The 15,661-nt window shown below is 40.0% G+C and overlaps 1 protein-coding gene across 2 annotated transcripts in view; it reads left to right on the top strand.

Moving 5' to 3' along the window:
* The window catches only part of PDE3A (phosphodiesterase 3A), an 86,472-nt gene extending 71,369 nt beyond the window's left edge, over window positions 1-15,103 (top strand). For both annotated transcript variants that reach the window (XM_027699724.1, XM_027699725.1), the window contains exons 13-15: window positions 4,374-4,529; window positions 8,355-8,595; window positions 12,100-15,103. In XM_027699724.1, the coding sequence (XP_027555525.1) occupies window positions 4,374-4,529; window positions 8,355-8,595; window positions 12,100-12,347 (645 nt within the window). In that variant the 3' untranslated portion in view covers window positions 12,348-15,103. The remainder of the gene's footprint in view (window positions 1-4,373; window positions 4,530-8,354; window positions 8,596-12,099) is intronic.
* Window positions 15,104-15,661: the final 558 nt, after the last annotated feature.

Here is a 15,661-nt window from a genome sequence, read left to right on the forward strand (position 1 = left end):
ACTTTAATAAACTCCATCACCCATCAAAGCTGTTGGCATGTTAACTAGGTACCTGCCTTTGGAGCTACCACTGCCTTCTTATTCCTTGTGAGAAACACCAAGAACAGTGTGTTTCTTATCCAGGACTAGGACCTCCTAGCTGATTTGGTGGTACAGATAAAATATTTTCTTGTGGTATGACTTTGGATGGACCGGTATGCTGAAACTTTGAAGTCTCCAGATGTACAACTGGTTTTCTTTTCTATTTCTCTGTAACATTTCTCTCTACATTAGGCTTTAAGAAGCTGTAAAGAAAGACCTTAAATTATTGTCCAGGGTAGACAGAGAACTGATTTCTAGATCTGTAAAAGTCTGAGCTTCTTCTGTACCCCTGCTAGTCATTTCCCAAACATCCAGTAATGTCAGGGGGGGTTTCTTTAGCTCTTAATTTTAAACTCTGGGATCATTTTCATTACCCTGATTTCCTCATAAAGTACTGAACAATATTGCCAGATTATTGTGTGTCAGGGCTACAATGACAATAAAGGAATTTAGGCTGTCTGAATACATCCTTTGAATTTGGCAGCTTGGACCGAAACCATCACTTCTGTGAACATAAGTAAGGAATGAAAAAGGACAGGCTAAACCAGTGATTAGTGTGGTTTTGTCACAAAGATTAAATGTCTTAACTGTGGAAGAGGACAAGCTTGGCCAAAGTACTAGGTGTAAACTGTAGATATTGAAAAATAAACTTGTCTTAAATCAATCAGTCAGCACAATGCTAGGTGTTGTAACCAAGCAAGGTGATGCCTGAGACTGCAGATAAATAGGAGAACAGCCACATCCTGCCAGCTCACTATCGATTTGAAAGGACATTTATTAACCTCCTTCTTTCTCCTTATTGCTTGAACAGTCAAATGGGCATGCATGGACTAAAAGTGGAAGAGAAGGTGCACATATTAACCAGTGCTGGTGACTGAGTCTGGTTTTCCAGCAGTAATCACTGCTTCAAAAAAGAGATTATTTATGTTTGGCTGGCAAAAACTGTTTTGTACCAACATGGACTTAGAGCAGTCCTAAGATGTTCGTGTATGGGGTGAAGGTGCTGTAACTGAGAAATTAAGCTCTGAATGATCCCGTTATTGATTAGGTTCCTGAACCATAGTTTAGTATATTGAGTCTGTGGTCAGAGTGACACTTCTGTACTGAAGTCAGTGTAATGTAATCATTGTCACACCGGAAAACTTGCAGTCTGGAAAGCACCACCACGAAATAGTGAAGGAAGCTCGCTGTCTGACACTTTGATGGTGTTGATGCATTGGAACACTCGCTGCTCTCTGACATTAATTATATTGGACCATGTACACCAAAAGCAAAGCCCTCATCACGTGGGCTCACTGCTCTGCTGACAGAGGATGTGGAAGTTCCATCCAGTCACAGCACAACAACTTTCCATCCATTTTCAACTATTGCAAGCTTGACAATTAAGGCTTGTGATTCAAGGAGGGATTTGAGCTTTGGAAATTATGTGGACAGTAGAAGTTATCCCCTACCACACTAGGAGATATTTTAGGAATAAAGGCTGAGATGGGAAAATGTGGCTAATGGCAGTGAAAGTGGTATTGCAGACCTTTTGGAAATGTAAAAGGCTGAAGTGCTCAATGCTTTTGCAGGCTCAGTCCATGTGACTAAGACCTGGCTTTGTGAATTCCAGGTCCCTGGGGTGTGCAAGAAAGTCGGGACTGGTGAAGACTTATCCTAAGGGAATGGCATTGGATAGGAAGCACTTGAACAAACTGGACATAGACAAGTCCATGGCACCTGATGGGATGCAACTATGTGTGTAATTACCTGATAGGCAGAGTAAAGCCAAAGGGGCCAGACTCTTCTCAGTAGTATTTGGTCACAGGATAAGAGACAATGGGCACAAGCTGGAATACAGGAATTCCCATTTAAAAATAAGAAAATACACGTTTCCTCTGATGGGGATTGTACGTTGGAAGAGGTTGCCCAGAGAGGTTGTGGAGTTTTCCTTCTTGAAGATATTCAAAATTAAATTGGATATGATGCTGAGCAGCTTGCTCTAGCTGGGCCTGCCTTGAGCTGGGGAGTTGGACTAGAGTATTTCCAAAGGTACCTTCCAACCTTAATCTTCCTGTGATGCTTTGATTTTGTTGTGAGAGGTATGGGAAAAATAGCAAAAGGGAAAAATAGCAAAAAGGAAAAAGGTAGGAATAAAAGGTGAGTTCTTGGGCCAAGAAAGTTTTGACTTAATGTCAACAGCTCAGATTTTGAGTTTCTAGTAAATATGCTATGTTTATATATTGACCTATGAACAATAAAATTCTAGCCTCACGGGTTGACTATTCTCACTTTCACTGTGTTAACAAATATTTTAGTACCCCTGCGCTAATAACTTGGTGATTTTTTGTTTTGTTTTGTTATGGTTACAATTTCCTTTGTAAGAGAGTGCATATTCCTCTGTATAAAAATGTGCAAAGATGGTTTTCAGCTTCGCTGGCTGGCATCTTTTGGGGGTGTTTCCCTGATGTCTTCTGAAGAGGTGTGACTTGATTCTATGATCACACATTGGTCCAGAATCAGATGTGTGAATAAACAGTAAAATGTAACTAGTTCTGAGCACTAAATAAGACCACTTGTTTCATCTTCCTTTCTGGACTAGGTTGGGAGTTATACTTAGCCCAGTCAAACTTTTGCTCACAGAAAATTAATTTGTTTTTCGTAGCATATTGCATAGTATTTTTATTTTTTTTCACAGGCTGATACGTAAGGAATTAGACCTAAGGGACCTAAGCACTGCATTGTTTGGTATAAAACTTTGAGACTCCAAATAAAATTTAATTCAGGAATTTTAGGGCTCTTGGAACATTTGGATTAGATCTTATTTTGAAAACAAAGCTGGGAAGAGTTCTGAACAAGTGGGAAGTTGCTGCTTTGTCCCTTCTGAAATGCAGCCAGAGGAAGCATTGCTGCTGCAGTGTTTTTGTACAATAACTCTTTGGCTGAGCACTTCCCCAGAATGTGTGGAATATAATTACCACTTGTCTTTGAGAAGAATCACAGTCAGTTCTTCACCTGTAGCAGGACTTTTAACCTCCAGCTAATTCCAAACTCTGGGGAAAGGAGCTGTGCTCACTGGGCATTCTGGTGTCTCAGGAGAAGTTCATGGAGAGCTTGTGGAAGTCCTTCAATTTATTGCCTAGTGATCTCCAAGCAAGAGGAAGTCCCAGGTTCTGCTCCCTACTCTCTGGGCAGTTCCATGTGTTTTGGATACACATAATCACTAGATAAAATACATAAATAAACATCCCAGGTCATAGGAACCCGTGGAGGGAGTTTCCAAACCTCTAATCTTCAGCTACCCTTTGGTAAAATGACTTGTTTTATTTAGGATATAGATACTGGTCTTTTAGAAGACAAATAAGTTTTGACTTCCTTGTTGCTGGTTAATTTGTCCTTTAGCCAACATGCTGAGGAGGTATGTACTGCTAATGAAACACTTATGTGGAACTATCTTTGCAAAACCAGCTCCCTCGACATCTTTGAGCTGTAGACTGAGTAGCAGTCTGGTATGACAGCAATAAATAAAACACTGTTCTGGTGTCACCTTGGGGGGTTCACATCTTGTGGTGCCTCTGTCAGGGCATCCTGGGGCCGCTTTGAGGGACTGGGGGACTGGATTTCCAGTGGAGTGCAGAATCAGGGAAAACCCAGACTGGATTTTGCCTGGAGTACAGAATGGGGGAAAACTCAGAGTGCATTTTATCTGGCATACAGAATGGGGGAAAACCCAGACTGGATTTTGTCTGGAGTACGGAATGGGGGAAAACCTGGACTGGATTTTTCTGGAGTACAGAATAGGGGAAAACCCAGACTGGATTTCCCCCCAAAAAAAAAAAAATTTAAAAAAAAAAATGAAGGATTGGACTTCATGATCTCAGAGGTCCTTTCCAACCTGGCTGATTCTGTGATTCTATGAAATAATTTCAGCCATACTAGATTAAATAGGGAAATAAGCTTGTTACCTGCGTCTTCACGCTGCAATTAAATCAACATGGCATTTGATGGTAATTTATCTTTGTACACCAATTAGATATTAACTTCTTGGAAAATGTCATGGAAAGATTGCACTTTTTGGTTGTCCTAGCAAATACTGATTTTCCATTATTCATCTCAATGCTCTTTGGTTTTCACCTGTTTTTTTTTTTTTACATATTGCCCTACAGCTGATTGTTAATTTCAGCCTGGGGTTTCGTTTGTGATTTTGTTCAAAAGCTAAATATATTGTGCAATATCCCAGGGCTGAACTTCCTCTGTGGATGCATCCTTTTGCCCAGGATTACTGTCATGGTTTTCTTTTTTCTGTCCACTAGGTGAATGATGATGTTGGAATTGACTGGACTAACGAGAACGACCGCTTGCTGGTTTGCCAAATGTGCATCAAACTGGCCGACATAAACGGGCCTGCAAAATGCAAAGATTTGCATCTGCAGTGGACAGAAGGCATCGTCAATGAGTTTTATGAACAGGTAAATAAAAGCGTGTCCACAGTGGTATCTGTTGTTTGCATGTCTGGTGTTAAACAGCCCTGGAGCATGATAATGCTGGTGATAAGTAAAAAATACAGAGATAGGGGAGAAGAGGATGGCTAGAGTTAACACTAATCCATTCTTTTGCCGGACCAGTAAAACTCCCTTGTCACTGAAGCTTCTGGTGTGTCCTCAAAGACCTCTGATGATGATATTTGTACAAGGCTTAATTGTTTTAGTCTATCCATACAGTGGTCATGGTGAACAAATGTTCCATTCCTCTTTTTTTTTGTTGTTTTCAGTCATCACGTCTCCCTTTCAGTGTTCTTTCATGCAAACTGGCTTTTCATCCTTCCTTCTAAGTCCTTTCAAGATATCAGCCAGTTCTCATGGCTCTCTTCTGCACTCACTCCAGGTGTCTCACACTTTTATTGACACGTAGTCTCCAAAAGTGGACACAACATCCTTGTTGAGATGATCTAAACAGAGCAGAGGAATTATTTTAGCTTCCCCGTGGGCCACATCTCTGTTCACACACGCACAAAACCTTTATGGTGCTGAGCACAACTGTAACATTGACTTTCAGTTTATCACAAACTCCCGACACATTGATCCTGACTCATTTGTTATTTTTTAAGACAACACTTCCAGCTTTCAGAAGGTTTGTCAGTACAACTGCACTAATTATGCAAGGCTCTGCTGATGGTAGCACAAGGAAGGAGGACAGCCACAGATTGATTTACCAAGACCTGGGAGTACAGCCAGGCACTGGTCCTCTCTTTCTAGGTGTAAGGGAGCCCTTAATTGAACCTTTTCTCATTATAACCTATTTAGCCCTGCTGAGTGCAAGGGTCAGGGCTGTTCCCACACTATTCCTCTGTTTCCTGAGTGGGAACATATTTTGAATGGGCTAGTTAGATTAAACTCCACATCCTGTCTTTTCCAGATGAAGCAAACAGGCAAAATTACTGAACCAGACATCCCATAGACTTCTTGGGGAGGCTGTGCAGTAACTTGTAGTCACAGACTAATCCCTTTTAAAGCCTTTTCAGCTTCCTTTAAATTTCCTGCACTTACAGTTTGGAAAAAAAACAAGCAGGATTTACTGCTGTCTTCTGGAGTATGTAAAGAAGTGGGAAAAGGGACAAAATTCAGACATTGACCTGAAGCTCCTTCATTTACTGGAGATCTCCTGAGGAAAAAAAAAAAAAAACACCAAAAAAAACAATGAACCTTACGCCTATTACAAATGTAGTTGGTTCCATTTTTCTTTTCATTTTTTCCTTAAAGAAAGGGAGTGTGTCCCAAAACAACCTTCATCTCCCAAATTTTCTTTCAGGAAATGCTTTTCTTCTTCGTTACAACTGTCCAAATGAATTGTACTTCACAATTCTGGTGATGATCATACCTTATGTGGGTGACTGCTGCATGCAGACAAAACCTGTTAGTTAGATGTAATGATATGCCTTTCCTTTGATCAAACATAAATAGTGTCAGAGGGAAGTAACTGCTCTAAGTGTTGGATAGTGAATTAAGCTTCAGAGGATACATGTGTGGGAAGATACCATATTATCTGTTCCACAATAGGAATCTGGGTTATTTTCCATCATTCAGAAATGGGACTCAGAACATTTTCTTTTTTGGATTTGGACTTACTTTTGGCATTAAGAAGGATCAGTTAGATTCTCAATTCATTTAACCTAGGTTAAAATCTGTGTTTCTTTCATGTGATATGCTGCAAGAGGTGTATCAAACCATGTTCACCATGCTTTTGATCATCAGATTTTTTCTGAGAAGGGAAAAGTCTTCATATTCTCATTTCTAAAAGGGAGAATGTTATGGAAAGTTTGAATTTCCCTGGAATTATTATCAAAAAACATACATATGTAAATTCAACCTATGCTGTGAAAATCATAAAATATCTTTCTTTTAATAAACTCCAATTCATTTGAAGAATTTCACTCCCATATAAATAAAACTCTATTAAAAATGTGTTGTATGGAAATATCCAAAATCCAGTGTCATATTGTTACAGGAGGTTTCCTTCTCTTCCCTTCACATGCTCAGCATACTTGTTTGAAGACAGGTTAGACGTATTAAATAGAAACAAAAAACACACTGCAAGACTTTTCACATAATAAATCATGTTTTAACAGAATATGAAAAAAGAACTTGTAAACATTTCAACAACCAGCATTCTTCCCACTACTGACAGCTTCCAAACAGGAAATCTCACATATGCTGCTGTAAAGAAGACCAAGCTGCCACCTCTTCTTAATTTGTTTGCTATTTGAAGAATGGATGGCATGTTTCAGTGTTTTGTCAACAATAGTATTTTGTGTCTAATGATTGAACATAACATTTAGGGGTGGGTTATTAAAAAAGCAACAAACAAAACACAAGGAAGTGAGCCATTTACTGTACATGCTCCAAAATGTAGCTCTCATTCTTAGGCCTTCACCAAATACAGATACAGACGCAGTTTTGACTAGATACAAAGTCCATGACTTTTGGGAAATTTACTTTACAAGGAGATAAATCTGTAAAGTGATGGAAACTGAAAATGTATCTCCAAATTCTAAACTATATTCTCAGATATAGAACTCTGTATTGTATTGAAGCATTAATTTATATATCAAGCTTGATTAGGTAAATTAGATTTTTTTCTTGGAGAGATGGCATCTGGTCTTGTCATGTCTACTCAGCTGACAACTCAGTGATGTCACCAGAAGCTTTGCTGTAAGTGTATCAGATTTGGTTCTGCAATAAAGTTTTACTTTATTTACATCATGAGAGGAGAAAGAAAAAAGTCTTCCTCTACCTTCTCTCTACCCTCTCTCTCCAAGAAAAGCTAACAAAAAGCTTCATGGGAAAGGTTTACTGCTTTTGAGCAATCCTTGCTTTCATAGGGATCATTCTAATAGTCCCAGGAAACTAATACTTATGACTCAAAACCCAGATCTCCATGCTATGTGTAATAATAATAATAATGGCCCATCTTCGCGAACGAAGATTTGGGGAAAGGTCTTTTACCTTTCCAGCCTGCGCAATGGATTTTTTAGGTGAGAGACACAGCCTGCGCTGAACTGAGCCCACCCTTTAATCCTAAGGTTCATCTGCCGGGGCCAAGCAAGCTTGGACAATGGCAGTGAGGTCCTCAGGACGTAGGTTTGTTTAGAGTGACCTTCTCATAGATGGATGGCCTCACAGGCCTAACGGACTCCATCTGCCCGGGGGACTGGCTGGATTCGAACCTGGGTTGCAGAGGTGAGAGTCCTGCACGCTAACCACTAGGCCACCAGGGGTCCCCATGCTATGTGTAGTAAGGAAAAGATTAGTAAGAAAACTAGTTCAGTGAGATAGCCTTTGCTTGTAGAAGTTCAGTCTCATTCCATGTAAACAGGTGGCTGACTACAAGGTTACTGGGAACTAAGAATCACAAAATCAGAAGGGATGTTTTTTTAAATAATGCGAAGAAAGAAATAAAATAAAAATTTTCAAATTTTCACACTCACAATGTAAAGTACAGGACAAGAGCAATGGGCAACATTCTACACAGCCATCAATTCATCCTTGATCAAAAACATCCTTGATCAATTCACACTGTCAGTAGTGGGTCCTGTCACAAGAAAAGAGCTGTGACTTTGATTAACCATTTGACATGATGGCACTGTGGCAATGTCATGCTGGCGTGCTATGGAAGTGGCATTGGAGTTCAGTTGTTTTTCTTTCATCATTTTTAATTGGTTGGATGTGCTTTACCTTTTTATCACACAGTTTTGTTTCATTTACTTCAGAGAAGTTACTGCTCTTTTCCATCTCCAGGGTGATGAAGAGGCCAGCCTGGGCTTGCCAATCAGTCCTTTCATGGACCGCTCTGCCCCTCAGCTGGCACACCTCCAGGAATCTTTCATCACTCACATTGTGGGACCACTATGTAACTCCTATGACTCAGCGGGGCTGATGCCAGGAAAGTGGATAGAAGATAGTGATGAATCAGGAGACACTGATGAGCAAGAAGAGGAAGAAACAGCGGAAATGGAAACTTGTGAAAATACTGAATCCAGTAAGTTGTTCACGCTTATATCTTTCAACAGAACAAGTTCCATATTGTGACCAAAAAACTAAGCAGAGACTGTGAGCTGGTCAGGTTCAACACAGGCCTCTCCAGAGTGACAGTGAGTCTGTGCTGTCCTTGGAGACGCTGGCATGTAGCCAGTTATGTTGGTAATGGAGATGCTCCATGGTTTCAGGACCTGTGCAGTTCATATCTACTATACATTTCTACCTTCAGTTGAGGTTTCTGGTGGTGGATCATCCATCTCTACATGAGGGCTTTTTAGACTTTTTCAGGACTGGTGTTAGTAGACTGCAACAATTTCAGTTGAATAAAGGATGATTTGGAGAAAATTTTTCAAGGAAAACACTCACCATTTCCATTAATTACTATGGCATGAGGGTCTGAGGTGCTGGTGCAGTAAAAGAGTTTTTAGCAGGGGAAGTATTTTAATGCAAACCTCTCCAAGGTAATGTGTGGAGAAGAGTGATGAGAGAATTGGCTCTGAGCGTGGCTGTGTTGTGTGCTGGGAGCTGCATCACTTGGCCCTTCTGGCTAATCAGTAACTAAAGCTGATAGTTTCCTGCCTCTCCTCCAGAAGGAACACGGTGCCAGTACTTGTCATACTGAGAGGAAAGCTTTTTACTTTGAAAGGAGGTTCCAGGCACTCATGGGAAGTGATCTTTAAGAGAAAAGGCTGCAACTGTAGACCTATTTCTTTTATCTGTTTAATGCTGCATGCTTTACCTTTTTATTTCTTTCACGTTCTTTCTCCCTCTGAATTTTCTACTATGGTTCTTTTATTTCCTTCCTCTAGGTCATCTTCTTCTCTCTCCTCTTCTAGGAAGCACCAGCCCTAAGTGTGCTAGTGAAATATCGATAAAGAGCTTTTTCTTTTAACAGCCTCACTTTCTCTGTTCTTTCCCACACGTTTTCATGCCCTCCATTACCTGAATATCATCCCTGTTTTCTGCTGAGGAAACTGAGAAGCAGAAAGATTTGATGATTGCAATAAGTCACACGAGCAACTAAAGCCTATGTCTCCTGATGTACAGAATTAACCTTTTATCCCTAGTAAAATCCAGAGGAATATAGTTTGTATTTAAGAAATCCTTGCTGTTGTTCACACACACTTGCATGTGTGTTAGGTTTAGCAGGTTCTCATGCACTAAAAATGTTGAGAACAGCAAACATTAAGTAATATAAGACACACACAGGTTGATTTTAGCACCTTATAGTCTCTCAGTTTTGTAATAGCAGGCAGAGCCACATGTTTGTGGCAGATTGGCCTTTATGGAATTGCCTACCAGGAGGAAAGTGTATGTGATAGGTAACCAACACAGACTTCAAAGTCTGAAATGTTTATTGCTGTATTAAAAAGAAAGATGAAGGGTGTTCTCATATATCCACTGGACTGTCTCACCTTTAAAATCCCCAGTTTCCTTTCATCTCATATCTCTGTATACTTATCTTCTGTATCACCACTAGCAGAGTCCAACTATGCTTTTTTCAGGTTAAAAGCACTGATCTTTATTAACTGTTGTCACATTGAAAAAAGACCATTTTTAGTTGATTTCTGTTTTCCTTTTTAGTTTTTTCCTGTTTTCTTTTTCACATTCTACTCTGCTATAGAACTTTACTAGTCAGCCTGGTGTTTTTAGGCTACGGTTTTCAAAACTTTAAAAATGAATGTATCAGAAATTGTGAAATATCCAACAAATTCTTCCTACTTCCTTCTTACCAAATGTAGGCTGCTAATCTTCACAATCATGCCAATGTGTTACAAACTGTTTTCTTCAGGTTCCCTAAATTCTCTGTGACTGTGGGTCTGAATCAGGAATCTGTGACATATTTTGTGTCAATATAGGGGGGGTTACAGGTAGTAAGAAATTTATATAATGATCAACAAAATTTTGGATGTTCTAAACTTTCTCAGTGAAACAAAATAAAAGGTTGAAATGTCAGATGCATAGATATGAAGAGTTGTATAGATGTTAGTAAAAATCTTTTTCTTGGTGGAAATGCCTTTCAGGCAGATAGAAATATAATTGCAGCAGAAAACACTTCGACTAGGTCCTGATAATTCACTGAAGCAGTTGACATAAATTTAAGAGTTATAAAACCTTAAGGTAGCTTGAAATAATATTTGTTACTGCTCAGGAGCATGTACTTTCACTGAAGGTCTCATGCAAGTAGAAGAATGAAACAATCTCGGTCTTCAGTGATTCAGACAAATTTTAACACCACAGCAACTGCTCAGTGGTGTCTGCAGAGAGCAACAAGATGTGGGGTCACTCAGGAAACCCAGGAGAGAATGTCCTGCTTGAGGCATTGGCAGGGTAGGGGCTTCTTATTAGTGCTAAACCTGAAGGTTTCCTACAGGGAACCAAGGGCTTTCTAATGAAGGATTGAGCTGGATTTGGTCTGTGCTCAGTGAAAAGCTCTTTGTTTCCAGTTCAAAAGCTTCAAGGGCTAAACGTTTTGGATCCTGACACAGACATACTTTAGGCAACCTGCAAATACTAATCCACGCAAATTTATTTGGTACAAAACATTCCTCTACGTCACATTCTTTAAAAAAGAAATCAGCAGTTGTCTTTGGAGGGGTTGTTATTTCAGTTCTGCGACTGCCAGTGGCACTGTTAATGACCAGGGAAAATTTTCCAGCTTTGTACTGTTAAGGAGTTAACAATCTGTGTTGGACAGACTATATTGACAGAACAAAACACCCTTCAGACAGCAAAACACTTGTAGTGCAGCTGTGCCAGGAGCCATGAGAACCACCAGTGACAAAAACACTTTATAGGTTAACAGCAGGGGACTGATGCTTCAAAATAAGACATTGAGCTCCCTGATAGTGTTTGGCTATATGAATACTTCTTCAGTGGTGAGACTGCTGCCAAAGCAATGTTGTGCTAAAGCTTCAAGGTCACCTCCACTGCAATGGTAGAATAGTAGATCTCTGAAAACGGAACATAGGAGTGGGTTCCCTCCTTTGATCACTAATGCTTCATTAGTAACCCTACATTCATCATCCTTCTACAGCTCAGCTCAGAGGTAAAATGTGGAGAAAACAATTCTTTTTCCCTCAGACAAACAGCAGGAATCCACTGGGTGTGGGGAGGGCACAGAATTTAATAATGTTTGTTATGAAGGAGGCTGATCAGAGTCTTTAAGTACTTGATATTAAATGAGCAGAAACAGCTCAGCAACACGCTTTATGCATAATCATTCAAGCACCAGATGCCTCTGTGAGCAGCATAGTCAGGCACAACATGCAACCTGGGATAGGATGAAGCTGGGGCTCAAACTGTGCAGGAAACCAGTTTGCTTTCCCAAAGGTCTGGAGAGGTGTAGCTTTCTGAATTTTAAGACAGTTTGAATTTGTGGTTTTAAAATTCTGTTAGTCCAGTTCCTATGTGTCATAGTACACTCTGTCTACTTCCTACACCTTCAGTCCCTTTTCCTTCTCTCACAGAAACCAGTACATTAATGTCACGTGGTGTTTTACAGGAAAGAAGAAGTTCAAGAGGAGGAAAATCTACTGTCAGATCACTCAGCACCTGCTTCAGAACCATAAAATGTGGAAGAAAGTAATTGAGGATGAGGAGAGGTTAGCTGGGTCAGAGAAGCAAGGGGCAGAGCAATCCCCACTGCACCAATCTTCAGAACAAATCCAGGCCATCAGGGAAGAGGAGGAGGAGAAAGGGAAGCCCAAGAAGGATGAAGAGGAGAACACAACTGTAGAACCAAACCAATGACAATATTTACAGCAGTATTTTAAGACAGATTGACTTGTGCACAGACTCTTTCTCAAGCCAGCACAGCATTTAGACACAACACTGTAGAAGTATGGGATAATGCGCCTACAGCTGTTTAATTTGTTTCTCTTTCCTTTTTATGGTGAGGTACATTGTTTAAACTCCTATGCTCAAGGAAGCTTTCACACTGCAACACCGGCTTTTACAGACTTTCTTTAAAGAGATTTGGGGGTGGGTGGAATTATATAAATATATATATATAGCCAGGGTTATTGGCTGCACACTTCAGCAAAATACATTTAGTGATATATTATGGTCACTGTGATATTTACAGAAGAAAGTTATCTAAGGAAATGCTGCTTCTGAAGAACATTTGCAGTTAACAGTAAGGTACCAGTTAAGTAGCTTTTGCTCTTAATGCTGAGGGATAAAAGTTCCAAAGCTTTATATGAATGCTGATATATCCTGCCAACACATATGTGTGTGTGAGGGGGTGTTTGCAAGTGTGAGTGGATGTGTGGAAATATAGCATAGTTTGAGTTCTTATTACAGTAGCTGTAGCACGTGTCCCAATACATGACAACAAACAGAAGGCCCGGATTTTAGAGAATTTGTGCCCACCAGGGAAATGGAGCCCATTTTGAGGAGCTCTGCATTCCCCATAGGCCTCCAAGTCCCAGTTTGCACTCCAGCTGCAGGCAGCAGCCTTTCAGCAGAGACCACGCTGGCCCAGGCTGGCAGCCTGGCCCTGTCTGGCTGTGTGGGCTCCTCCTCCTCCTCTTCCTCAGCACTTCCCGCACTGCTGGCGAAAGGGATGTGCCAGGAAGGCATATTTTCCAAAGGGGGTCGCGAGGGACTGTGTGCCACACTGCTCTGTTCCCCTGGAGAGGACCTGGCCCTCTGTGTGAATGGTTGTGTGGGGCAGCGTGTTTGGGCAGGAGGGAACAGAGAGCAAACATGTCCTTGGAAGCGAGAGGCGCCACTGTCAGCTCCTACCGCAACCTAACACCTCCCTGCATCAATGACCAAATATATCAGTTAAGAGCAGAGCTAAACTGCATCTTGGGAGAGCAAAAGAAGGGGAGTGTGGGGGCCATTGTCTCCTCAAAGCAATGCAGGCAATGCATTAGGAGCAGCGTGGGGGACACGTGCCAGTCCTGCATCCACTGGGCACTCGTGTGTCTCAGCAACCACTCACATGACCTTCAGAGAACTCGGTTTTTCGGTGTGAGGTGCTGGATGGGAGCAGTTTGTTGCTGGCATTCTGCTTAGAAGCGGCATGTTTGGTCCCACCGATATACTTTTTTTCCTTTTTTCATTTTTTTTTTAAGAGATAGAAAAAGATCAGGCCTGTAAGAAGAGCAGATCTTTTTGTTTGTTTGTTTGTTCTGTTCATTTGTTTTCTCTGTTGTTTATGCTGTGAGCCAAATGTCTATTTAAAAAGTTGGATATTCACTTTCAATATTTTATTTCACGATATTATATTTGTCAATGATTAGCTATCTAGATGTAAATATGGAAAAATTTTTATGGGTTCCTGTAGATAATGATATCTTTAAGAAAAAAAAAAGAAAAAGAAAAAAAGGGAAAAGTTGTTTTGTAAAGATAATTTTTTAAAAAATAAATACAAAAACATTTTTATACAGTGTAGCCATTTCAAAACCCCACAAAGTCTTGAGTAATTTGTATAGACCCTTATGGGAAGCCAGTGGTCTATAGAATCAAGGCTTCAAAATATTAATGCTCTTGGGGACTGGCCGCACCAACCAGTACCACACAATTTAGAGACTTGTTCCCACAGAAAGAATTATATACATAAAGCTCAGTATCTCTCAAAAATTATTTGACTATATATACTTTTTATACTTTGATCCTGCAGCCCTTTACTAAGAAGAGGATTGCTTGTGAAAGGTGGAGTTTGTAGAAGTCCTTTCTGTATTAAATTTCTGACATTACACTCATCACTTTTTGCCATTGTTACACATTCACCAAATTTCATGATCCTATTGATACCTCCCCAAAAGTGTTGGAAAACATTCTCTATCAAAGCCAATCAACATGTGTGTTATCACTTCAGGGGTTCTTTTAGCTTTGCATTTCTGTCAGAGTGAACTTTCGCTCAAAACAGGATTTGGGGTTTTTGCTGGTTGCATTTGCCTGATGTCATCCCATTCTACTCTTAGCAGTAGAGAGGCCGTGTTTGCCTTTCAGGAGAGTGACTAGAGCACGGTTCTGAATGCTCTTATTGGCAGAACTATTTAGTAAGTGCTTTCCAATGAAATCAGAAAAGCAAATTGCACTGTTATTTTAAAGGCAAAGGACATAGCAGAATTCACTCAAAAGAAAAAAATGATGTCTCCAAGACCTCAGCCAGTCTCCAGCAATTCCAGCTTGCACTGTTTTCACACCTTTTTAGTCACTTCGATTGATCATTTTATTTGGGTTTTTCTTGTACAAGTGATATGCATACCTTATAGTATGGGAAGGATTTTTTATGCCTCATTCTGTCCTTTAAAAATTAAACTTACAGAGATGCTTTAAAATGTCACATCTCCAAGCACTTTTTTCTTGATTTTCAGTACATAATCACCGCAACTGGATCTTAATACTGCGTTTTATGTTGCCTTCACTGGAAGATGAAAAAATTATATTGCAGCAAGTGTTAGTGGGTGCCCAGTTGGTAAAATTACAAAGAAGTGTTCGAGAATGAGGCGAAATCCTGTAAGTGGAGTTCCACATATTCCTCTGAGCTGGCATACATAGGGTTGAACTAAGAAAAAATATCCTAAAAATGTGCTGAAGTGGAATCATTATATTTTTCTAGTCATCATTTTTGGTTGCCATTAAGTAAAATTAGTGTCAGCTTCTAATTTAAGCTTTGTTTCTAGATTGCCAATGCAGCTGTCAGAAATTGATACTCCTTTGCTACCCAAGCCTGTTTGTGGCTACAGTCTGATTAACTCGGGTCTTTAGAGTGAAAAAAATTACTGACAGGCTTAAAATGAGAATGATCATTGATTTTATCCAAAATGGAAGGAATACCAGTGTATTAGTGAAGTAGCTGCAATTGTTTAACTTGGTAAGAGGTGACCTTTTTCTGCACTCCAAATAGTTACTAATCAAATCCAATATCTGCTGGTGTCCATTCCTTATGAATCTGATTTTCAGTCTTTGAACTGCATGTCTGGCAGGCAATGGTTAGGAAATTTCCAGGTTGGCTTACATATAACACAAAAGAAAATAACAGAGAGATTTTATGTCAAGAATGTGAAAAACAATTTTATTTTTTCTTTTTGCTTTGGGGTTAGTAGATA

This window comes from Neopelma chrysocephalum, unplaced genomic scaffold (genome assembly GCF_003984885.1).
Source record: "Neopelma chrysocephalum unplaced genomic scaffold, ASM398488v2 Primary Assembly neopelma1_139, whole genome shotgun sequence".
Taxonomy (NCBI): Eukaryota; Metazoa; Chordata; class Aves; order Passeriformes; family Pipridae; genus Neopelma; species Neopelma chrysocephalum.